Source organism: Nomia melanderi, chromosome 4, assembly GCF_051020985.1.
Source record: "Nomia melanderi isolate GNS246 chromosome 4, iyNomMela1, whole genome shotgun sequence".
NCBI classification, from domain to species: domain Eukaryota; kingdom Metazoa; phylum Arthropoda; class Insecta; order Hymenoptera; family Halictidae; genus Nomia; species Nomia melanderi.
Genome location: NC_135002.1, coordinates 645,820 through 672,334, shown reverse-complemented (window position 1 = coordinate 672,334; position 26,515 = coordinate 645,820). Strand labels below are relative to the sequence as shown.

General features: G+C 46.2%; 2 protein-coding genes across 11 annotated transcripts in view; one reads left to right on the top strand and one right to left on the bottom strand.

Moving 5' to 3' along the window:
- The window catches only part of LOC116434797 (uncharacterized), a 60,524-nt gene that overhangs the window by 13,134 nt on the left and 20,875 nt on the right, over window positions 1–26,515 (top strand). The window lies entirely within an intron of this gene.
- On the bottom strand, window positions 2,680–22,589 carry LOC116434801 (uncharacterized). Of its 5 annotated transcripts, none has more exons than XR_004236633.2 (8): window positions 12,358–12,864; window positions 11,411–11,806; window positions 11,240–11,307; window positions 10,857–11,021; window positions 10,693–10,773; window positions 10,251–10,604; window positions 9,057–9,686; window positions 2,680–8,587 (listed from the first exon to the last, which is right to left on the bottom strand). XR_004236633.2 is itself a non-coding variant. In XM_076367416.1 (7 exons), exons 1-4 carry the CDS (start codon window positions 22,569–22,571, stop codon window positions 10,714–10,716), a joined length of 366 nt encoding a protein of 121 aa, XP_076223531.1. In that variant the 5' UTR covers window positions 22,572–22,589; the 3' UTR covers window positions 2,680–8,587; window positions 9,057–9,686; window positions 10,251–10,604; window positions 10,693–10,713. The 5 variants fall into 5 exon arrangements, 2 of the variants coding, with proteins under 2 accessions (XP_076223531.1, XP_031849417.2); XR_012998504.1 differs by having other exon boundaries at window positions 11,607–11,806; XR_012998505.1 differs by lacking the exon at window positions 11,411–11,806.

Below are 26,515 nucleotides of genomic sequence, written 5' to 3'. Positions count from 1 at the left end.
GTGTAGCGAGTGTTTGCGAACGCGTGCGTAAGGCTGTGGTTACAGTGGATGCGTGTCCCGACGAATTCGATACGTTCCGGCGATCAAATATCCATCGCCGATCCCCGAGAGTGTGTACAAAGTGGATCTTCAGATGTTTATTCGTCGGGAAACGCGCCTCGCGTAGCCGCAGCCTAAAGCGGGGCTTCCCCGGGACCGTTTCCCCCGAATATCCTCGCTCGTCTTTCGATCCGGCGCGGAACTGGCGGCCGGGTACAGGCCCCGAGGGATCGGTTTTGTCGTTTGCCGGGCGAAAATCGGTGAAAAGCGGCGCCGTTCGAGGCCGAAGATCGATCTGTTTGCCGGGGGGAGGACGCGCGACACTGACAGAAACTCCAACACGCGAGTAAACACTCGACTCGCGGCGAGGCAGGGGGCGGCGTGCGGCGTGCGGCGTGCGGCGTGCGGCGGCGGCGGCGTATCGGCCACGGGAAAAGGAATTTCGACTTCCGTCGTCCTTGTCCCTCTTTCCACCGCTCCGCCCCGGGAAAGGGGATTTGTGTATCTCTTTAGGATAGAGAAAAAGTGGAAGGTCCGGGATGGGGTAGCAACCGGTTCGCTCTATCGTCCGGCAGGGGGTTGGTTCGCTTCGCCGTGGAAGAAAGCTTCGAAGTACTTTGGAACTTGACTTTGTTTCATCGAATTTTACGGTGACTTTGAAACCGAGTTGATTCTCCCTTGTTAATCTTCGGCTGGCATTCGAGAGCTGATACCAACGAACTCGAGAGTTTCGGGAAACAACGATGATGCGATTCGAGATCGGAGGAATCGTTGCAACTGTGATGAACTGGAAACGGTTTCCAGTTTAAAGCCAGCGTTGCTTCGCTGTTTAACGAATCTAATTATACGAACCGTGTTGCCACCGAATATTTTCGAATGTAATCGTGTCGTCTTCCGACGGAATTCTAGACGAATCCGATCTCCCCGATGCGCCGATTCGATAGTCTCAACTCGCGTCGGTCCTCGAGCGTCTCCGGAATGATCGCAGCAAAGTACCCAAGATTGCGCAACTGCGAGGGGCAAGGGGGAAGCGAGGAAAATCGGGCGATTCGAGCTAAGATATCGCGTGTCCTGCCGCCGAAGATACGGATCCTGTTTTCCGTCCGCCATCGCGATTGCCTTTGATCGCCGGAGACACGCGGACGCCTTTGACCGTCGCCGGGTCCTCCCGCAGGAGCTCCTCGTCCTCTCGGTCCCGCCCGGGGCATCCTTTCGGCCGTTCGAGCCGCGCGTCGATCTCTGCACGCGTGAAACCCGCGAGCCGACGCGACGAGACGCGACGAGGCAACGGCCCGTGAAATCGCGTCTCAAATTGAAAATCGGGGACGGCGCTGCCCCCGTGAACCCCTTCGGACTCGATCTTGGGAAACCGTGCTCGTTTAGACGACAACGACTGCCACTCGGTGCGCTAACGGTGATGTGGGAATGGATGCGGGGATGAACGGGGGACTGTTTCGAATAAATGTTTGATACTTTGAACGTCGACGTTTCGGTTAGACGAAGTTTTCATATTTGGAATACTGAGTTCCTAACGAATCAGTTACTTGAATAGCAAGTGACTGTATAGTTCCCTTTTTTTAGTTTTAACAGTAGAACTACCGATCACTTACTTATCAATTTCTCTGTGAAACCTATAAGCGTGCGTTTCGAATAGATGTTTGATCCTTTGAATGTTGACATTGTGGTTAGAAGTTTTCATATTTCGAATACTAAGTTCCAAACGAATCAGTTACTTGAATAGCAACTGAGTGTATAGTTCCCTTTTTTCAGTTTCAACTCTAGAACTACCGATCACTTAGACTTACCAATTTCTGTATGAGAACGAGACTTGAGCGTGAGACTTCAATAAAGGCTAAAACACTGTAGCTTCTTCTATAACACATATACAATGACAATGTGTATTTGTTCTTGCTTTGAGAATTTAAGGGTTGGAAAGTGTGGTGTTCACTGAACCGTGATGTTTAGTGTAAATTAGTTCCTTAGGAACTATTCTCTAGAGTTGCATTGACCGACGAAGGACGTGTTTCACTTAACTTTGTTGACTTATAAATCGCAGAATATTATTCGCTCGTGAGAACCATGGAGTCGAATCAAAAGAGTCGAATGGATTCATCATCTGTTGCTAGCACTGCAGCGAGGAATCCGTTGATACTTGGAAAGGATCGTGTAATAATATTGAATAATTAGCCATCCGTCGAGAACCGTTGGCCTGGGGCCACCAGATTATCGTCCGTTTCGGACGTCAAAGGATTCGAAAAAATGTCGTTAACGTCGCGATATTAGACTTTATAACGCGACCCTCGGCGCACTTTATTGTTACATACTCTGTAATTGTTTCAGCGTAAACGGTCGTGCGATTACGAGTTAGTTGCACGCGTCGCGAGGGTTTAACGCACGAACCGAAGCGATCGGTGTGTTAGAAACATAAATGGCAGCTTCATTGTCGCGTTCGGGGCCAGTAATTGTCAATAGATTCTCCTACAGAGTTTCATATTCTGTCGAACCACATTATTCCGAAGATTACGGTCAATTTCACCGATAATTGGTCAACTTAGTACCCCTTCAATAAGATCAACACTAACGATAGATAAAAACGATGTTATAGACGTTTATTCAAACGATGACAATTTATATATTTTTCTTCGTCAACACAAACTTCGTTTATTTTAATATCTTTTTTCCGCGTTTATTCAAAACAACTCATACACTCATACATATGCACGCACATCCATGAATTTTACATCAATATTAACCTACGCGTCTACAATGTTTGCCTTTTTCGAAGACATGTATCAAATACATAGAATTGCGTAACTTTAATATCCTCTATTGTATTGTTCGCAAAACGATAAATTCTAAGGATAGAACGATAATTCTAATGATAGTTCACCAAGATGCAGCTTCAACATTAGAACTACTAAACCTCCGACTAATTATTTTATAGAAAGAAACAGTAGATTTGTCAGAGTTTCAATTGGCATTTCAGTTCGCGTGTCGCATAATCTACTTTAACTCCAGAAGTTTTTCATTAGAAATACTCAACATTTTCTAATCGAATACCAACGACACTTTCAAACTGACTTACCGAGATCGCACATAAACGAAAGAAAGAGGCCGTTTCATTTTAATATTTCACATGTCGATGCGTTGTGCGAAGTTTAATATTAAATGTCAAACTCTATAATTCTGCTGTGTCGATTGGCGACTGAGAGGCTACGGAGCGCAAAGGGTTAATTGCGATAGAAACGAGGAATGTTGGAGTTTACATGGAGAAATTCGATGGGATCGATTTCACTGGTTGGCAGATTTAGTGTTAACATTAGGCTTGCGGGCCAGGTTACGTTAATAACGAACAAGAATGTTCAGCTACCTCAGGTTAATCTCTTCTCGGACGATCTCGTTCGAACATTCGCGAAACAAGAAATCGGGAACAGCTGATTCCGGTCGCATCGGTGCTCGTAGTTTCGCGAATCGAAGCTGCCTAGAGGTTCGACCGAGTAATGTTTATAAAATGTAATATCCGCCGAATTGACGGGTGCCGCGAATGCGCCGTTAATCGAGGTTCCACTGTATTTTTAATCGACGAGTCGCGCGACAAGCCGGACAACGGGTCGAATAATCTGCCGCGATTGTCCGGCGGCCATCGCGGCGCGGGCTCGCGTGTCTCGTCCATCCCCCATCTGCCCCCTCTCCGCGCGATTCAACTGCCAGCGGTCCGACCGGCTCGTAAATAGGGTCAAGATAGTATTTCATTCCCGTTTTCTATCGGGCCCGACCGTTTTTCAACCCCTTCAGACTTGAATTTCATTTAATCCAATTAAAAGTGTTTCGTTGTTGTTCGGCCGCGGGCCGGAATTTAAATTCGCGCCGCGGACGCTCGCAAAATGGCGTCAAGTATCGGCATTAACGGGCTTCTAATTTTTCATTCGAAATTTCCAGCAATTCGCGAAAGTTCTCGTCCGAGTTCACGGAAAAACTACGTTGGGATAAATTCTGTGATTCCTACCGGACAACACTGTAATTTTCTGGCTAAACATGGAGTAGTGCTTCGAAGTCCCGTATTGTAAACGTCATGGTTACCATCGTTCGAATCGCAGATTCTTCGTATTATCCTTTCTTCGGATTATAAATCTTTCGAATCCGAAACGCGTTAAACCGGAGATTCCGCGGATCCCGAATTCCTCGCGCGAAACGCCTGAAATCCGAAATTCTTCGGATCCCGAATTCGTCCGATGGTGATTCTCTCAAATCCGAAATTCGTCAAACTCGGGATTCCGCGGATCCCGAATTCCTCGCGCGCGAAACGCTTGAAGTCCGAAATTCTTCGGGTCCCGAATCTTTCAAATTCCGAAGTTTCCAGCCCCGAAACTTGGCGTCGATACTCTCGGTATCGATACGACCGTCCGCGGAACCCGTGTAATTCCCCGCGCGAGTGTAAAAGTCGAGTTTCCGGTTGGGGACTCGTTCGGGAGGATCGCGCGAGCTGCTCGCAAGAAAGCTCGCGCCTACGATGAAAGGACAGCGCGCCGCGTGGCCACAATAGTGTCCCTTCCTGCCGGAAATCGTTGACTCGGGGGTGTATCGCGAAGAAGTTTCCGGGCCAGGGAAAACTTCGATCCGCGGAACGAGGAACGAATGCCAGGGAAATGATGGAAAATCCTGAAACGATGGCGGAGGCGTGACAGGATCCATTAGACCGGCGGTTCCCAACGTGCCGTACGATTTGCCGGTTCCGATTAACCCTTGGCAGTCCTATGTCGAGTCATAAATATTCGATAGCATCTAACGAGATACAGACGACATTTTCTTAGATTGAATTAACACGTTGCTTACCGGTAACGAGAAATCTCGTTTTTCTATAGACACTTAGCTATGCAACTTCGCTGATTACCACAGTATTGAATATAAAATTTCATTCGAATTGATTACCGATCTAAAATATATCGCACAACGATATATCTGCGTTTTTCTAGGTATAGTGATACAAGTCGACCTCAGTGGAAATTGCCATCCGCCCAATTCAGTTTTCTGAAAATTGGCCGGTACGACAATGCTAAATTTTGTTAAGATTTCTTAATTTGGAACTTATACGAAATATAGTAGCTTTAAGTCTTGCATAAATAGAACAAATAAAAGTACAATTGAAATATTTTAAATAGTACGTTAATTGTACTCTATTTACTATGACTTCTTTCTTGCGTCGAGTACTATAGAATATTTTCTAGAAGAATCACGAAACAACTCGCTTTTACGATTGTGGTCACACCTCCGTTCGAATTATGCAAGTCTTCCGAAGTAGTTTCCCCGTGCTGGCATGTATATGTTAACAAAATTATAGACCGGTATCGGCCGGGGAAGTTTCAGCCAGTTTCACGTCCCAGTGGCCCCGGATCGAAGTAATAAAACAGAGGCGGCGGACACTTGCCGATAAAACTCTGTCACAGTAATTAGCTACTGTAACACTCGTAATGATCCTAAACAAACAGCCTCCCAGCGCGTAAAGGTACAAGCACCGAACGGCAAATATTGAACTTCGATCGGGGCTAACCGTTACCTCGTTGCTCCGGCGAGCATCTTGAAATATAAAACCGCCCCGGCCCGACCGATTCGCTCCGACAATATCGGCTCGTCCGTAACCCGCCCGGACGAAATCAACGTTTCATCCGTGGACTCGCTGCTCCTCCTCCGATTTCAACGATAACGCTGCAACCTAAGTATCACTGTCGTTAAAATTACTAATACTTCATGACGCGTCAATTATCTTTCCAATATATTTTCAATCGAGCTACGAATAAACGTTGTAATAATAAATTAAGAGTAATTTGAGTTACAACGGTAACTTAAGAATAAATGCGAGAGGTGAGATTGAGTTCTGTGCTTGTTAATTTTGAAAGAGACAAAAGCGGCTATTAGTTATTGGCATTTGCATTCTAAAGAACTCGAAGGTATTTTCAACAAGCTACGAATAAACGTTGTAATAATAGATTAAGAGTAATTTAAGTTACAACGGTAACTTAAGAATAAATGCGAGAGGTGAGATCGAGTTCTGTGGTTGTTAATTTTCGAAGAGATAAAAGCGGTTACTAGTTATTGTCATTTGCGTCTTGAAGACTTGAAGGTCTTGAATTTGATTGAACAATTAACAGTAACAGTTGCTGCAGCAACAGTGAAGATACAGTAATATGAATGTAATAGGTGGCAAAGATATTGGCAAACGAATTAACCCTTTGCACTCGGAAACATAGTAAATTGAGAAACAAAGCTATTTTATAAATATCTCGTATACATATTTCGTATAAAGATAGTGGAGTAATTATTAAGAATCTTGACTTTCCAATTTCTGGTTAACGAAGAAAACTGTTTCGATTACATGGCAGTTTCGACGAGTACATGGCAGTCAAAGTGTTAATCGACGAAGTTGCAGTAATTGAATTTGAGTGAGCCCCATGGCATTCAACGTGTTAACGACAAAGTAGTTGTACCGATCACAATCGAGAAAGAAACAGGACAAGGGGTTAACGTATCCGTCGCGTCTCCCACCGGTGAGCGTCGCTGAATTCCCCGTTTTCTCTATCGAATCTCAGTCGAGATATAAACGATAAAATCGAAAGTCTCGGAAAATACGAGCGACGACGAGCGTGTTAACCGGGTTACGAGTTCATCCCGGAAGAGCTGACCCTCTCGCGACGTGGATTGGCAGATGCTAGTTGATTCGCGGGTTTGATGTTGTTCGAGAGAGATTCTTGGTATGTCGTGCAGCGCACGGGATCGTGTGATTTAACACTTCAGCCGGTCTCGCGTCGGTTGTGTGTATCACCCGTCGTTCCTCCTCGTTTAATTGCACCGTGAGAGGGTCGGTCGGGTCTCGAGTTGTCGCGGGATGATTAAGGGGTGGCTCGCCGAGCGAATCTCCCAGTTCGTTATACTTTCGTTCGGAGAACGTTCCTCGGAGATGAATGGTTCGCGGCCGAGCCCGCCAGACGGGGAACAAGAAAGAATGTTTATTCAGAGAGAATCGGAGGATTCAATAATATACCGTATCAATTTTTATTGCTAACCCTTTCCACTCGAGGGGCGCCTTCCAGTCTCCATTTCGTCTGACGCAAGATCATTGTAAAATTGGTAATTCAATATTAAATTTTATATAATGTACGAACACGTGGAATATCAATATAAAATAGTCGCTTAACTTATGCAAGGTATTTCTTTATGTTAATTGCAAAAAATATCATTGACATTTCATCGGAAAATAATGAATATTTATTGAGAAAAATATTCTCGAGTGCAAAGGGTTAATCGAAGCAGAGGTTAAGACGTTCACTTAGCTAGATCAAATTCAACAGAAAAAAAGAGTGCTCTAAAGACAGCGTATCAGCCGCATAACTTTAACCGACCGAACAAAAATTTGTCCGACTTGTTAGTCTCACAATGCAGATTAATCGGTTAAGACGTTCACTTAGCTAGATCAGATTGGGCAGAAAAAGAAAGAGAGTGCTCTAAAGACAGCGTATCAGCTGCGTAACTTTGACCGAACGAACGAACGAACGGAGAGCATCGAATCGCTCAATTACCGGGTCCAGGTATAAACCGTGCAACGAGCCGCGTACGCGGCGGAAAGGAAATGGGGAAAATCGAGCAAGCCCGAGCGGAAGGCAATCATTCTCTCTCTCTCTCCTCTCTCTCCACTCCTCTCTCTCCTTTACTCGCGGCACCGGTCGAATCGATCGTTTTCCCCGTCGAATCCTACTACCCCTTGCGAATACTCTGTATGTGAAGCAATTCCAAGATGGAGAGCCGCTTCAAAAGAAACGTCGACCCGGCTGGCAGATGAGGGCGCGGATAGAGAAGAGCCGGGGAGAACTTGTTCGCCGGTTAACACCTCTGACGGGCCGCAGGATTATTATCGGACGATGTACAGAGTGTAACGAAACATATGGGTCCCCGATCGCGACGCGGAACGAGAAAAGTCCCTGCGAACGCGCCCTACTTAACCTTGTTTTAAGGTTGCAGCTATTATCGTGTTTCAATAATCCGCGACTGTTTACCTTTACACAAGCTGCTCGGAGCGGCTATTCCAGTCGAAGCTATCAGCGTTACACTTTAACGCGTTACATATACCGAAGTGCTCGGGATACTATGAAAGCCTGCGAATTATTCGATACAGAAATAGAAATCGGTAGCATGCGCTTGCGTTACACCCTGTACGTCGCGGACATCGTTCGGGATCATCTCCGCGCTGGTTCCTCGTCCTCGATACGCAGTTGGGAATTTATATATCGTCTGAGTGCGCCCGTCGTTGTTCCCAGTAATTTTAATTAACTTTTCCGCTTCTGGTAAGTGTCGCCGCGCGTACCCGCCGCTCCGTATTGCAATTATTTATCAAGTTTGCCTCCGCGATCCTCGGATTTCATTCGCGTTTGTTGCCACGCTTCAAACTGCACCCAGCGTGGACAAACAACCAGTATTTTGTCCGGCATTTACGGGGCCATTTTTGAGCGGACCCTTTCTCCTCGATTCCCAGAATTACTTGCTGCAGTCCTCGGTTTATCTGCAAACACGAAATATTAAATCAATACGAATGGCTACGTCAGTGACGGTTTTCATGCTCTTTAACGGCTACGTTAAATGTCACACCCTGGCAATCTAAAAAAAATTGAAACGCGATTGCATCGGGAAACGCTGGAAAAAAATATAGCGGCTCGAGGAACAAAAAGGCGATTGAGTTAAAAAAACTGAACGAACCTAGCAACAAAAATGGGAACGTGGCCGACTCGAAAAAGAGTGCGCGATTGCAACGTTGAAGAAACGGAAACGCGATTGAAACACTAAATACTGAGCCTCGTTCTCAAGCAGAACCGAAGAACACGGCGGATTACAAAGAGCGTCGCACAGCGCGACGAGGGGAGCGCACGCGTGCGCGCAATAATTTCAAGGGACGCTTGGCGAGGCGAGGCGAGCGTCGTTTGCATCTGGCTCCCGAAAAGGGGTTCAAAGGGAAATTCTGCGTGGATGTTTACCGATGTCGATAAATTCTTCGCATGGGGGGAGGCATCGAACGACGGAATTCCGCCGCGTCTTCATTCGACCCATCTTTCTTACATGGCCGCAGGACGCCGCGGGGCAAACCGGATCGGAGAAAAGGTAACGGGCTGCACTCGGTGTCCCCTTCTTCGCCGGAAACGGAACCATCGATCGAAGTCACCGGTCACGGGCAAAGATTCCTCGTTAAAGCGGCCACGCCGGAAACGCTCGTGCTACAGCGGCCGATTCTTTGTCGTCCAGCCGTGCCGAGAGGACGCCGGTAACGATTTCATTAGATCGCTCGCCGCGCGGAATTCCTGTAACTGCTCCACGCGCTGCGATTCGATTTAGGGTTGGCTGGTTAATCCGTTGCGGACCAACGTCGAGATTTCGGCAGAGTGAGATCTTCATTTTGGAAAGACGCGAACAAGTGTTTTAGTTACGCGAGAGGACGCGTAGTTTTCTTCCTTTTATATTATTTTAACAGTTGATGTGTGATTTAGCTGGGAACCATCATTGAGGACCACTCGATAAATGCTTTTAGAATGACGGGGTGGAATTGATAGAACTCATCAGAATCTTGGTGAGAGTAGAGCTGGCTGGGGAGATGTTCCATCTTGCGAAATCTGAAATTTGTAAATTCAAGTATTGCACGTTTATCTTGCCGAATGTCACCGCATTAGCATTATGTATAATATAAAAATGTTTGCAAATAATTATCGTTTGTATTGTGAATCTAAATGAAATATTATTCTTCCGTTATCAATTACATTTCACAGCAAAGGTAGGCATAGAATATACCTAGAACGTCTCTATCCAATGAATTACCACTGACAAAGTTGCATCGACCACAGCTCAGAAATAAATCACAAGCAAGGGGTTAATGAGAAATGGTAAAGCTCGTCGCGATACGTGAATATTGAGAGGTCCGTAGACGAGTTTACGGTAGCTCAAGTATCACCACTGTAAACGAAATTTTCCCTCGACCCAGTTCTTGCGCCCTCAGTCTCATTACGGCCGTTCGAATAGCTATCGCCGAGATGCGAACGTCTATAATAAAAAGCGGGCTACGTAACGAGCAACCGTCAAGATTAACAATATAGGGCGGCCAGGGTAGACCGAAGGGTGGCCGCGCGCGAGCCGAAGGAGGACGGCTCTCCTCGTGATTATCTGTAATAACGGATATTTACATCGTGCGGCGGCAACGACTCGTTCCGAGGTTTTTACGACTCCGGTGCTGGCGCGCCGGAGGAGCGGAAGCCGCGTTATCTGTTGGCTCGCAGCGGCGAGGCTCCGTGGACAATCGTGGCGATCGTTGGAAAAAGATCTGCTGCGCATAGTGTTCCAACTCGATTCAGAATTACCGGGCGAACATGTGTACACGTGTATCCCCTTGTTGCGCGTTCACCGCGGACATTAAAGCCGTGGCTTTAACTGACCCCAGCGGAGCTTCGGCGATAAATTTACGCGGCGCTGCCGCCGCCTGCCTCGCCGATCCGCTCGCGAATGTTCCTCCATCTGCGGATCCCGCGTCGCCGGACAATCTGAAAGAGGGAACGGTTGGAATGTTTTCGAGTGATCTGCTGCAAGCAAATAATGGCTAGACACAAATCTCCGTGTTTGTTCGCGTACCATCGACTCCTTTCATTATGGTTATCCTAATCTCTTCTGCATACTCTGCGCTCCATACTGGAACCAGTTGAATTGTCTTTTCTGTGGAAACCTCAAGACAATTATTGAGACTTCAGTTGGTTTGCAATTCAGATTGTCTATTGATAAACTAGTTTCTCTAGTACCTTTCCAGAGAAGCATGTTGTCTGTTGAATAACTGGAAAAATGAAATCAGGAATGGTCGTTTTGATCCATCTGGTGGTAGTGTTAACCCTTTGTCTGAAGTGCTCTTGGTTTCTCAATTTGAGGTTCACGTCGACGTTCATTCGATAACAGCTTAATATGACGCTCTATTTATTATTCAAGAATATTTGAGAGTCATTGAAGTGTTACCTTTAAATGTTACAATTGTGATACAAATAAATATAGAAAAAATTGTTAAAACAGGTAGACATAGGACTGCTAAGGGTTAATCTGAATAGTGTCTAATAGGTGAAGTCTGTTTACAGAAGAAAGTAAATTAATTAGAAAATATATTAGAATTTTGCATGGATCTAGAGATAGTTACCATAGAAAGGGAATCTTGTAATGGTTCTGTCGTCTGGCGTTGGAACGAATCGAATCCAGAAGTACGTCCTAAAAGAAAAAGGGGAACGTCAGTATATATTCTTTCCCCTGCTGACAGAGTCGTTAGACTTTGACGACTACGGAATGTAAAGTACGGTGTAACGAATCTAACATTGAATTAATTACGGGGAACGGTTCTTCGCCCCTCGGCGGGTCGACCGTTTTTACCAGGCCGCGGCGGTGGTCCTCGTACTGGCCGGTAAAAAGTTTTAATTGAAAAGCACCGGTACGATGTTTAGAGACGAATCGATTACGAGTTCGTGAAAGCTTCTGCACTCGAAATAATTTCGTAATTAAACGAAGATTACTCTGATTGTCTTGGGACCGTTTCCTATCCAGCGGCAAGCGAATAAGACGGAGGCGGCCGCAATCCGATTACTCGTACCCGACGTCCTCTTCTTGTCGAACCTTTATCGCTAAATGTTACTCGTGTCGATCGGCTACTAGATTACTAGAATACTAGAATACCGGAGTATCGACTGCTAGTACGTTAGGGTGTCTGAAAAAGCTGACAAATTTTATGCATTAACACTAAAATTATCCAGCAGTTAAACTGACTTTTTACCCTTTCTTTGTAGAACCACACGTGTGTAGTTGTTAAGATTGCAATTGGCTTGTATATCAGTTTAGGTATTACTAAATCAGTTTTCTTAATGATTCCCCAAACAAGTATCTGTGCCCTTTCAATAATTACAAAGGAGAAAATTAGGAATGAGTCATTGTGACCGATTCCCAATTTCTGCTTTTCCAAACAATAAAATAACAAATTTTTCTTTGAGGAACCACTGAAGAAATAGTTTTCACTTTCAGCGTTATGGAAAAGTTAGAAAAAGGCAACTCGATGGCTCGGTACTTTTAGCGTTAAGTATATACCAGCTCGTGACTCTAGATACGCATTATCCATGCCTCATTAGTCTACGAAATATTTCGAAAAAGTAACATAAAGCGAAACGTGTTTCTATGACACGACGCGAGTCTTTCTATCCTCCCTGTACATCGAAGATGTCGAGCCTTTTCACACAAGCGTACCAACCGTTCCGAGTGCAAAGCGCTACTCACAGTGCTAATGCCGCGATGCGTGCACCCAACCGGGGAATACCCGCGTACACGTGTCCGGCTGCAAATCCTGAACCGTGGCACACGGTGTAGAAGCTTCTGGCCGACAGCTCCCCGAGCCGCGTCGAACCCGGCCCGGTACACAACGGATTCTCGTAGATACGTGACGGTCTATTACGGCTCGTATAATCGACCGATCGACCGGCCGGATTCCCAGAGCTGACACCCGATTCGTATCCGGCCATTTCGGCCGGATATGCGATTCAGACGTTCCGACCGTTTCCGATGTTCCCCGCACGAATTATTACTCTGACCCCCCGACGACGGGGACCCAACCGTGGAACTACGATCGAATTGTTGTCCGTTCGGCTTTAGAATCGCTGGTACGGTACCGTCTCGTCGGAATCGATCGGTACTACAGTTCGCGATGTTTTTAAATGCTCTGGATCAGTATAGATGGCGCTGACAGCCAACTTTCGCCCGCTCCACACACTTTAGCCCAGTGTCATGCAACGTGACGATTTAATTTTTAAGGGATTCAATAATTTGAAATTTGAAATTTGAAATATCGCTTCGTATGTTTCCCGATAGTTACACGTGTAAATAAAATAGCAGAGATATAAGAATATTATATATATGATTTCTAATATATTACAATATTCTTGCTGTTTTGTTCATATTATGTAATATTTAATATTACCATATTCGGTAGCATTGTTTATAACACAGAAACGTCAAATAATCATCTTTCAATTGAACTATAATCCGATTGGATTGGGTCATCAATGACCCACATGGCATCCAACGCGTCAACCAAGAACCGCGATCCCCTAATTCAAGATTACCGGTTTCGAAATTAGACGGATTTCATTTATTAAACCGTCTTCGTCTCTCAGCTTAATTATTCCTCGCGTTCCGGCAGACTCGTCCCCCCACAGGTTACACGGTGGCACTTATCGTCCGATCTCTAATTTCCAACATCTAACCGTCTCACGGCGGGCCACTTCGAGAACTTAGAAAATTCGAGCCTGGGACTAATCCCTCGAATCCGCGGCACTCGAGCGGGAGACGAGGAGACATCGAAGCCGGAGAGTTTCACCTAAGGGGTGCGCGAACGAGGAAAATAAGATGGTCGATTATCGTGACTGGGGCGAACCCACGGACCGTTTAACCTGGAATATCGACGCTGCGCGGGGGAAAAATTGGTGTGCCGCGGCGGCCGCGATGCAGGGGGGGGCCGGCAGGTGTCCTCGTCGCGATGAGAGTTCGTTAAACTAATATTCATACATCTTGGGAAAAAGTGGGTCGACCGAGGACCCGGCCCGTCTCGAGGTTGTACACGTCGCCCCGTTTATTACGTTTCGTGCGTCTCGTAGAGTTTTATTAAGAGCCGCTGATGAAATTCTGGCGACGTTATCGCCACCGCCAGTTTCCTTTTCCCAACGGTAACAGGGCCAATCCGCTTGTCGTTTATTCCGGCGAGCTCTTCTACAGGTGTGCGCGGGCTATTTCTCTCGAGATCTCGCGGCGAAAAAATTAAGGAGGACATTATCGTACGGTACGTGGTAACTTGGACAGATTTGTAGGTTAGGTTCGGTGACCCCTACGGGCTACGAGCAAGCTGTGCGATCTTCGATCTTTGCGTAATTTCAGTGAATCTTTTGTATCGTTCCGATAGAGAGTACGTGCCTTCTCTTATATTTTTCTTTTTTTATATTTTTCACGGAAATTTGACGGATCCATTGGGCTACTCCTTTATCTTTACATTTTTCGTGAATCGTTTGTATCGTTCCAATAGACGAGAGTACGTGCCTTCTCTTATATTTTTCCCGCCAAATAATTCGACGGAAATTTGACGAAAATTTGACGGATCCTTTAGACTACTCCATGAAGCTACGCGATCTTCAATCTTTACATTTTTCGCGATCGTTCGTATCGTTCCGATAGAAGACTCAGAGTGTTTTCCTGATATTTTTTCCGGCGAATAATCTGCACACCTCTATCGCGCCCGCTCTCCGCTGATGGTTGTTATGCTAACGAGCTTTAGCCGACAGGGGAGCCATCTTCATTTTCCTGACACGTCATAACCGACGCGTCTAATCCGCCTTGCCCCCTGGTGATCCCAACAAACTGACGTAAGTCGCGTCATTTGTGAAGATTCCGAGGGATCGTTAACTTAATATTTGTGCAGGAAGTCTCGAGAGAGGCAGGGAAGGGGGAATCCCCGGGTCGAGCACTCGGAGGCGATCGAATCTGAACTCGTTTTTTCTTCTTTCGATCTCCTCCCCGGTTCGTATACATACAGGGTGACTCGCGACACACGGAACATTTTCTAGCTTCTCGCATTCTGTCTCTTAGTATCTAAAGAACATTTCTGTACAAATGTCTCGACGAACTCAACCCCGCTACTCCTATTTTTTCTTTTAAAAAGGACTAAATCGACCCTGCGAGCAGACTTGGTTCAGCACTGTCAAACCGTAACCATCAAAGTTAGATCTTAATCGTATACACAGTGTAAAAGGCGACCTCGCCACACGTCGAAAACCTTTATGATAAAACCTCCCTTGAAATAACTGAGTGCTGCACTCATTTCCACGACTGGGAATACAACGAAACATAACCTCACTTCGATTCGGCGGACGTCTCAAATTTCGCAAGATCAACGCGTTCCTCGAGTCACGCCCGCATATTAAGAAGGCCTACGGGCAAGATCCAAAACAGGATTTAGACCGCTGAAACGGAACACCCTGTACAATCATCCTTTGTATCTATCCTAGCGGAAAACGAGGTACAAAGCTGCCGTTCGCTTTGATCAGGCAACGCATCCTCGAGTTCGGCAGCTCGTTCTTTTTCCGTGTCCTCCTTTGCCCCCTTTCCTGAACAAGAGGGAGCCACGCGAATGCGGATACCGATACACCGCGGACGGGGGCCAGGGATTCCCCCGCGTGCCACCGTGCAAGAGGAGGTTAGGTAAGGAGTGCGTACGGGTTAACCCATTCGAGACCGATTGCACACCGTGTGTGCAATAATTACAACGAGCGTTTATCAGTTATTCTGAGTAAAGTAGTCGTCGAGATAAGACTTTTTTTGAATTAACAGTATCTGTAAAGTATAGAAAAACAAACATACTCATCAACAATAAGAAAATTGAGTCTTTATGACTATCGTCTAGAGATTTAAAGAAAAAATTGGAAAACCTTGTGACAGAATTTCGCTCCTGGGGACCGTGTTCGAAAAAAATCGCCGTCTCGAATGGGTTAATCATTTAACTGTGTTTGACGAGTATACTCGTCATGGAGAAGTTGCAGGATTTTGTGTTATAACGGGTATACTCGTCGTGGTAAAAAGTAGTGGCCATTGGCTTTTCGCAGAAATTACAATTTAAATAGTCAATGGTCACTACTTTTTACCATGACGAGTATACTCGTTATTTACTTTCTCTACTGAGATCCTGTAACATTTTACTATCAACAGCTTCGAAGAAAACCAACAAAATTGTCCATTCTATTTCAAGCGGAAGTTTTATTTCAATATAATACATTGATCACAGCAAAATAGTTGCTTTGATCCATGGGCATTGAACAACATTGATTGTTCGATCAGTCGTCATTGTACGGCAAGGGGTTAAGAAAGGGCAATCGCAATGATACACACACACACTAGACCGGTGTATTGTACAAAGCGGACTCGAAAAGTTACGAAAAGAGCGGGGGCGGTAGAAGGGGGCAAAGGGAAAAAAGGGAAGAAAGCGGGGAGAGTTTCGCGCACAGCGAAGATTTACGCCCGGCCCGTCTGTAATTTAATACAGGATACTTTGCCGGAGTTCCTTCGAGAGTTACCTGTTCTTTGGGGCGTTCGCGGAACGTGAGCGGACTTTGTGTCTCGGCATATCGCGAAGAAAGAAATAAAAACGCTGGGTTATGAAGCGAGAGAGGGAGAGAAAGAGAGAAAGAGAAGAGAAGAGAAGAGTGAGGAACGATTCGCCGATGGGTGTGAAACAAAAAGGAGAATCGAGGTTCAATGTCGTTACTCACCGGTCTCCTCGATTCGAACATCTAATTACGCAATGAAAGAGGCCGTCCACGTACCGCGGGGTTCAATGAAAAATTCAATATGGAACTCCGAGCGGAACTTCGCGTTTCTCTTCTTCCTCTTCTGCAAATTATTATTACAGGTTCCTCCTGTCTACTCCTCCCCCGTCATCCTCCCCCGTCATCCTCCCCCGGCGAACCTCTCTATCCGTAAGCCTCCTCAGCGACCGTGATTTATAGCCGGGCACATGTAACGCGCATCGGCTGAATAATTTTCCAAAGGGGCTGATGTACGATACTTTCCCATTCTCATCGATCTCCAAGTGTCAAACTGGTATTAGAATCGGCCGAGTGGCGTACGGTGTCTTATCGAGTTCCTGATAGAGGATCGAACTCCTCTTACCTCGCCCAACCCCTTCGCGGATCATTCTCCGCCTCGTCGACGAGCTCCAGACAGCGAGGAATTAAAAGACGGATGACGAAGCGTCGGGATTTTTTCCCTGTTGCTCGCGTTTCCACCGCGGCAGCTTAAAGGTTGCGCTACTCGTTCGTAGAATTTTCTTTTACTCTACTCGAAGAGACGGTTATTTTCATGGTGGCCAACTGGCGAGCGACACTCGAAGTCCGTGGATCTGAAAGAGTTGGCGACTCGGGAGAAAGGTTCTAGAACGCGTTAACCTCTTGATATTATTTACTTCCTCTAAGCTCTAACATTTTACTCTCTGCAATTCGGAAGAAAGTATTTTCCGTTCTGCTTGAAAGAAAAGTTTCATTTGAAGATAATACATTGATAGCAAAATAGTCTTTCGATCCGTAAGCAATGAACATCGTTCAATTAATCTAGAGCTAATAAACTAATCGACCATTCTCGTCGAGCTCGTCCTCTTTCCCATTCGCTTTCGAGTCTTCCCACTATCAACCGGGAATCCCACGGGACTGTCGAGACGCGATTACCGTCGCGAATCGTCGCTTCGCGAGCAAAGTGTGTGCGAAAACGTTCGTCGCTCCGCCGCGATTTTCCCCGCAACACGCCACAAGGAATTCGCCGATTTCCTCCGTGACGACTCCCCATTCTCCAGCGGGGACGCGTCCCCGTTCCGACTGATCCCGCTGGCACAGAATCCGTGTACGCAAACGGCGAGGAGTCTGTTTGCATCTCCGCCGGCGTGTAGACCGTGAAATCCCAGCGGCTGGCGGCGGAGTCGATCGGCACGCGGAGCAAAACACCGTGAGAGGGTACACATGTTTCGCGCGGTCGGTAATCGATCATGGAAATCCCCGTGAAAAACGGAGGCGCACTCGAACGTGTCCGTGCCATCGGTCTCCGAGTGTCAAACGGGAATTAATAGTTTGACCGACTAATGTACAACGTGTACCGTTACGAGACCGGAGGCGCGCGGCGGGGAAGAAAGGAAGAAACCGAGGGGCGAGGGGCGGCCGCGATGAATAAAGATGAGCCGTGGACGCGAATCGCTTCATCGACGTGCAAGAAAGACAAAAAGGAAGAGGTGCGCGAGAGCGTGGCGGAGCGAACAAACGAGATCGGCAGAGAGAGGGAGAGGCCGAAAAAAGGGGAAAAAGAAATTAATAATCGAGGCGGCTCGCGGAGAGGGACAGAAGGCCGGGCGGGGGGTGGTGGTTTAACCGGTGACCTTTTTGAAATTCTAATTTCGTTGAAAGCACTTCGAAGCAAGCGGATTTTCATTTTTTCCCTCCTTCCTGTAGCTCCTTCCCCTCCCGCCGCTCCGACGCTGCGCCTCGTTTCCCCTTTTTTCCTCTTTGTACGCAGCGAAAGACTCGGAAATAAACGCTTTGACGAGCGCGAGGCAGCTCCGGCCTCGCTAAATAGATTAATGAGGAGAGATCGTTTCCGGGGACTTCAATTTTATTAAAGGCGGCTCAAAGGGAATCCCTCGATACAGCCGTATCCCTTAGTCCGTCCGCGAGCGGAGCGACGGGATTTAAAACTGCTGGATGGCAGCCCGGAATGAAGAGAACCCGGGAAAATAAGAGGGCAGCGGCTGGGCGGGGTAAGGGACTCGCTCGGCCCGAGGAATCCGGAACGCGGACCGCGCCGGAAGAAGATCCGACTGTCCGCGCCGGGACATGTCCGCGATACGTACCAAACAAATTCAATTAGAGTATCAACCCTCTGCACTCGAAAGGCGCCTCTCGGTCGTCACTCGATCGGTGCATCAAAATTGTGAAATTTCGTGTTTAACGTTAACCGGTTAAGCGTGGAACGCAATCCAATGAAATAATTTAATATCGTATTCTTCTCATCTCGCACATTCCGCATCTTGAAATCGTACATTCAACGTGTTAATAATCTATTCAGGAGACAAAAGCTCTAGGCATGTTCCATGTTCGTGTTTGCTCTAGTACAATAATTGATGCCGGAAGAATAACTTTCCATTTAACCAGTTAACTGTGGAATTTAGTTTGAAAAATCTCTCATTGTACGCGCAATAGAATCAAATAACGAAGTGTATACTCGTTAAATGCAGGACAAATGCACTTCAAATATATCCTAACGAAAAACTAAAGCGAAACGAAGGAGAATTACATGTTTGTCTGAAAAATAAATAATAGTTGAAAAAGTTAGCACCTGTGAATAGACTCCTCGTTAAGTTCATTGAAAAAAATTTCATCCGTATCTCATCAAAATAAATTGAATATTTCTCGTGATAAATTTTTCGTGCAATAAATTGAGTACGTTTTTCTGTTGGTTTGTCATCTTTTATCGAGAACTTGCTTATAACAAGTTACTAAATTTTGTAACTATTCTACGAGATGAACATTTATTTGCAAATATGCTTGAATATTGTAGTTCGCTATTTTTAGGGGAGGTTTCGAAAGACGCCTTTTGAAGTTTTCACTTAAAATTAGTTTAATTTTCCGCGGTTTAACCCTTTGCACTCGGAGGTTTCCCACAGAAATGTGAGATTTTTTGACGAGGCGAACAGGATATTCCTCGAAACTAACTCGAAGCTAACGTTAAATATCAGGTTTTATAGTTCCACCGCGTCAAATTAAATGGTAACTTCCTACAGCTACTTTTATAATCATCATTGGAAAAGTCGAAAAGAACAGAATGCACGACTAAACTCGGAACCCAATTTTAAGATAAATTTTCACGTGCCATTTGCCTCTTCGATATTTATAGCGTCAAAATCGCATCGTCGTCGCTTTCAAGAGAACTCGATACAAACCGCACAAACCGTCCATCGAAGACAATGCGATTCCATTATAAGCCGCGAATTACGCGATCGCCGAAGAAATAATTCTTCATTTCCAAGGTAAAAAGTTGTCCGTTCCGGAATAATTCCTCGAGAAATATATATATATATATATATATATATATCCGAGAAGGGAGCAGTCGAGAAGAAAATCTGGCCGCCCGGTTCGCGAGTTTTAAAGGTTTTAATAGAATCTATCGGCGGCCCGTGATTATCTCGCGATGCGGGCCGGGATTGAATCGAGCCGGCCGGAATCCGACTGTCGGGTTCCGCTCGATATTGTTCGTAATCTTCTCAACGAGTCAGGCAATTACGCGCGCAAGATACACGGTTTCGCGCGGATAGAGAGAGAGAGAGAGAGAGAGAGAAGCGTAGAGCGGTCCCGACGGTGATCCGTCACTAGTTTCTTATTTGGCGCGTAGAGAGCATGCCACGGACGGTAACGAATCGAATTACTCACGATTTCCGGCCGCACGACACCGTCCGGCCGAGAAATTCGATTAGGGAATCACCGGGCGCCGCGCGCTGTCTGTGATACATGGCCGACGGTTCCTCGTTTTACTTTTACATTCCAATTTCCGGGCTCGATATTGTAATTGCAATAATTCCCGCGTATGCGCGCGCGAGAGCTCTAGTTGGCTGCGCCCCGGAGGCAGGGTTGCTCCAACTACCGGCGGGTAATTATATCTGCGTCAAACAGTTACAACTCCGAAGTGAAATTTACTGAGCTCGAGAAACTCCTCGCAAAAAATACCGGATCGCGGGTAGTTTAATCTATTCTCGTGTAACGCGTGATACTTGATTTCTAGGGTTGTACAGGCCAACTCTGGTGCAACGGGTTTGTCGAAGTTTGATTCCTTCGACACTAGAACTATGGAGGTAATATCTTTGCAATTTGCAATTATATAAGAAAGCCCAAAAAATTGTTGCAAATGCAATATGAAATAAAAGATTTCAGTGAATAGTTCAAATGTCATTGAAAGTCGCATATCGTGGTGCGATTGGGGTCAAATACGAAAGCTTCAATTGTTGGTTCGTATTCGTAAGTGGCAACGAGCATGGTTTCGTTCTGTAATTAATTATTCCGGAATGACCGGCTCCACGGATGTGCCATAACATCTTGAGTATCTCTGGGAACACATGCACGGTTCCGGCAAGGTGCGCGTACACAACGATAAAGATCATTCCGAGCAGCTCCTCCACGGACGCGGTCTGAACTGCTCGCGAGCTCCATTGGACGGCAGAGTTTCGGCCGATAATTCTGAAACGGTCTGTACGTTTCCTCGGCGAGTGGCTCACCCACCGTCGTCCCCCGGGGAACACCGGTATTACCGTTTTATGGAGATTGGCAATTCGCGCGGCTGGAGAAACTTTGAAATTATTTAATTAGAAATTCTTGTTGCTTGGAATTTTACATGCGCCCCCTCGACATAAGTACGGAAACTAAATATGTACTTTGCGTTAAGCGGTCGCGGATTTGAATACTTCAGAATCCCCGTTTACCTATACGCCGACGGATTCGAACATTCCGCGTCTCGCACTATTAACCCTTTGCACTCGAGAGCTGACTCTCGCCACTTGATTCGATGCAGAGAAACTATAAAATTTGGTATTACTTCTGTAAACCAGTGCAGGTTCCCGCCTTTTTGACACTAGACTACTGGATGGGTCAGAATGACCCATTCCTCATTTATTCTTTCTCAATAGTTAAAAGCATGTAAATGGTTTTTACTGGAAAGGATCAGGTTGGTTAACCCTTTGCACTCGAAACATTTATCACTAGAAATATTCAATTTATTTTTATGAGATACAGATGACATTTTTTTTAACTAACTCAACGAGAGATCTATTCACAGAATAAGGGGAACAATGGTATTTTATTTCCACATTTCACGTATCGACAGATTGCTCGAGACTTAACGTTAAATACGAAATTTGACAATTTTGATGCACCAATCGAGCGGTGACTGAGAGGCAGCTTCCGAGTGCAAAGGGTTAAAGGTACGACGCAGTCTAGGGAAACGACGATATCCCGTTACGCGTCAGGTTGAGGTTATGCTCGTTCGAGGAGTTACGCTCCCGGGGAGGCAACTCGCACGGCGAACAGTTAACGCCACAGATACGGGAATAGTCGTTACCCTCCGGAAGTGTCTTGAGCTTACGGATCCAGCGAATGTAGCCGACAAAGCCTTGTCAGGATCGAAATTGGCGTCGGGACGATAATTCTCCTCTTGTTGTACGCCCGCGCCGCGTCTACGTCGCGCGTTCGCCGTTCGTCGAATTATTCTCACTTAGCGAACTAGTACCGCGGGGTTGACTAAACTCTCGTCACGGTGTGCCAGAAGAGGCGGCCAAGTTTTATCGTTTCGTGTAAACACAACGTCCAGCGCCAGCCACCGAACTCGCTACCGAGACAGTTTTCAGTTTCGTCGAATCTCCGTCGAGAGGAACCGAGATCGAAATTGATAGTTCGATACATATCGAGACACGTGACCGCGTGCCTATTGGAGACGACTCTCAACTTATTTCAATCCTTTGCACTCGGAAGTATTTCGCTGGAACTAGTGACTGAATTCTCAAAATTGATAAAAATATTGAAACGATCGATGAGTGAATTAATTCTCACCTATATGGCAATGTTTCTAATTACCGAACCATTTGACGAGCCACATATTTGATGCTACACACCGTCCAACGAGCCGTCAATGGTACACACTGTCTAATGTGATAATCTTACTGTGAGCCACCGGTGGTACACGCCGGTGTGAACGTGTTAAAGAGAAATCAAAGCTTTCCTTACTTCCAAATTTGATTACGAAACATTGTTGCGCTATCAAAAACACTCGTGTTCAGTAAGCAGTGAAATTCTCGTACCTGTCAGCCGCTGTCTCCTCAGCTTCGCGCCATGGGTGAGTTGAACATAACCTCTAAATCGTGGCTGCAGCATCCCGGTGTCCGGCGAATATTCGCGCGGATAATTCTGAAACGGGCGGTACAACGTTCGAAATTCGAAACGCACCGTGTCCTTTCGCGCCGCGTTTACGACACGCATGGGAGCGAGAAAATTATTACAATTAGCGCCTACCGAGCGAGGTCACGCGTTACCGTCGAGGCAAACACGTCGAGCGGGGGGCGAGTGCACGCCGCCGTTTTCGCGCCGATTTAATGACGTTACACATAGATTTAGTAACAGGCCGGACACGTGACAACTGCATTAAATTTTCCCGTTAATTCGCTCTCTCGATAACCCCCGCCGGAATTAAACATTTCGGGAGCCAACTTTTCGGCGCGAACAGCCGTCGATTTTTATTTGTTTAATCCCTCGCCCTGCGATGTCATGGCGAAGATTTATAGTTGAACAATGCTTACGCATCGAATTCTGGATCAAGTAGAATTTCACAGGAAAAAATATTCAATTTGATCGACTGGAAATTACATGTTGGATTGAATTGAACGCACGATTTCATAGAGCAAAATGTACAAAATTGAAAAAATGTATTAAATCACTCGATTGAATTGCATTATTATTGCACGCTGATCGCTCAGTGTCACCGCATTTGCTAGCATCGTTTATAATATAGAAATGTATAATCGTCCTTCAATGGAATGAACTATAGTAATCCGATTTGGTTGGGTCACCGGTGATCTCCACGACATTCAACGTATTAACCCTTTGCATTCGGGAGGTGACTCTCAGTCACCACTCGATTTGACACAGTAAAGCTATAGAATCTGATATTTAATGTTAAACTTTAGTGCCTTGATACGTGAAATATTAGAATAAAATAGCTTTGTTCCTCGATGCACTGCCGATTTCTCTTCGAGTTAATCTCAAAGAACATCGTCTTCGCCTCGTAAAGAAATGGTAAATATTTCTAGTAAGAAACATTCGAGTGCAAGGGGTTAATACTTAAGCAGTTAATAACAAAGTAGTTAGATCGACCACAGTTCAGAAAGAAATGCAAGGGGTTACTTCCGCTTTCATCGTCCTGCCGAAACGGAACACGCGAGATGATTCGCGTCAAACCTCGAGTTTATCATCGTTGATTTCGTCGAAACGCCTGAATAATGTCGGAGCGTATTGACGAAAAGCCGTAATTCTGTTCTCTTTCATCCCCGCGCTATTAACATCGTCCAACGTTCGAGAATTTATGAGGAAATCGGAAAAACGGTCGGCGCCGTTGTTCCCGTTTAAAACAAAAACAAAAAAGAGCGCACCGATTGACGGGCGCGCTCGTTCGCGATTGTTAAGTCGGTAATTTGTGTGCCCTGCGGGGCACCGGTATTCTCCGCTGACTCCCGCGCGGAATGATCGCGCAATGGAAATGATGACCGTGATTGATGAAACGGGAGTTTATTTACACGACCGAGAATTCGATAACGTGCACACGAAGCGCCGAGCAACGCGGCTATCTCGGCCCGTAATAACGATTCGATAAACAAACGATAAGGCAGCGGCCGCGATTCAGTTTCGGGGCCGATCTTCCGCGCGTAACGGAAATCATCGCTTGTTTCGGGTAGCAAGTTCCCGGTGACTTTTTATTCGAGCGAGATATCCCGGCGCAGATACGAAACGGTTCCCGGCGGGCACGTTTTTATGCGTCCGCGGTCGTAACCGATCGCGTTGTTCCAATATTTATTCCCCGTTTCGATCTGTCTTTTTTCATTTTATTAATGCAAGAGGCGGACCGTAAAGGTAAAACGCGAGCAAATGCAGCGGTACGTGTTTCTCGTCCCATCAAAGTTACAATACGGGTAATTCCCCGCGCCGTGCGGGAAAAACGAAAACAATCGTAAACTCGGAGATTCGCGGACGAACGCGCCGGCTTTATTTCGGCGGATGGGTCCGGACTCGAAACGACTGATTCAGCAATAACTTACCGGAGACCGATACGCATCTGCTTCTCCGTTATCCGCGTCGCGCCGTTCTCCGCGCGGGAGCCGCTCGGACCAAAATGGCGGTGCGTGCGCGCCTTCGGAGCGATAGGCGAGCCTTTCCGCGTCGCCTCGATAGTTGTTTCCCTCTTGTGAACACGTTATAGTCGTTAGACGCTTCGAGCTTCCAATCTCTGCAGCAGACGCGGCTTTGACAACGGCGAGAATCATTGAGAGGTCTTGCGTCCCTCTTGAACGATTACGAAGTGTGCGATCTCGCGTTTAAGAGGCGTGTCAAATGGATTGTTCGCTCGGCTGCACGCTGGACCCCGTCGTAATAAAATCTTGAGACTTTACGCAAACCTGTACCGTCTAGCTCGCCGGATAAGGCGGTCCAATTAACACTCTATGGGCCGAATTTTTGTTCACGGTTATAACAAAATCTATCCACTCATCCTAAAATTAACCTATATTTAAATAATCCTATATTTTACAAAATGAAAATGAAATGAATCCTATAGATATCGTTATTAGAAATGATAAGCTACGACGTTATATTTAGGAACTCGATGTTTCAGTTTCATTTTTCTATTTTGTTTAGATTTATCGCATCGAAGAAAATATAATTGAGACCGTCACTGCAGTAAGCACTGGCAGCGGATGTCACGGATTGTTTCGATTCAGTTATTGTTACACGCGCGCGAAATCCATAATCGTCGCATTGTTTTTACTCGACGCAATTGCCGGCGTATCGATTGTATCGATTACTTATCCGTCACGAAAGAGGAATAATAGCGCCAGGTGCAAATAGCCGGGAATTATAACCTCAATCAGTTACATCTGACTCGAATTTACTTAGTCGGGCCGTGTCACATTTACGCGCTCGTAATGCAGAGCACTTTAAGCGCTGCAAATGTGGACACTGGTCTCTCTCCCTCTCTCTCGCTCTCTGTTCGCAAGCCGCGTTCATTCTCTCTCTCTCCCACCGATTCTTCCCTCAGAATCTAGGTAGCCCATTATATATTTATGCACTCAATACCGTGGCACAATTATAGAGCACTCTGGCGGCGAATAAATTACGAAAAGATAAATCCTATAAAATTCATTGTACAATCCCGATTACGTTTGATCGACAACCTGTCTGCGCGTTTAAATAATAAATAGCGGAGCAAAAAAGGAAACAGATGGAGGGGAGCGGATCGATGCGCCAGGTCAAAGGGCGTCGAGGAATAAAATATCGTTTTGAGAAGAAATTCCGTGCCTCTTTCGATTCGGTGAATCGAAACGATCGAGGAGGAACTCGGACAAAGTGATTTATCCGCGAGAACTCTGGGAACCGACAATAACCGCACGCGTAATCCGTGCATTAAATTCCTGACTCGGTCGTTGCGCCGCGTTTCCGCTTGAGAAAGATGGAGAACGAGCGTCGGAGTTTCTTCCGTGGCGGTCCATGAGAATACCCCCTTAATGTCTAAACGATATTCGACCGAGGGTAACACTCGGCCGCGAGTTTCCTCCTCGGCTGAACGGGAAACGCGAGGCGAGTAATCGCGAGCGGTATACGACGGCGTTATCGATTACCCGTCTATCGTTTCGGCAAGCGAATTTCGATATCCGAAAATGTCTCCCGGACGAGCGTTGAAAAATGAATGGCCCCGCCGGAAATAAAAACACACGGCCCGACGAGGAGCCAAACACTAGACGCCCCGGCGTCGGCCGCCATTTTGGTCGTTAACCTGATCAGTGCGGTCGACGAAGAAGAATCGGGCTTCCGAGGAATTCCGCGCGACGCGCTCGACACCCGACTGGATCGAACGAACGGGAAACAATTTGATCCTTCTTGTCGCGAGAGTCTCGTTCGTTCTGCTTCTCTTTTCTCCGTTGAGTCGACGTCTCTTCAAGCGCGGCGTAAGGCCGCGGTTTCCAACTTCACCAACATTTTTAACCCTTTGAACTCTGTAGGCTCCAATACTGCACCAGTTATAATATTAAATATTTTAATGAATCAAAGAAACT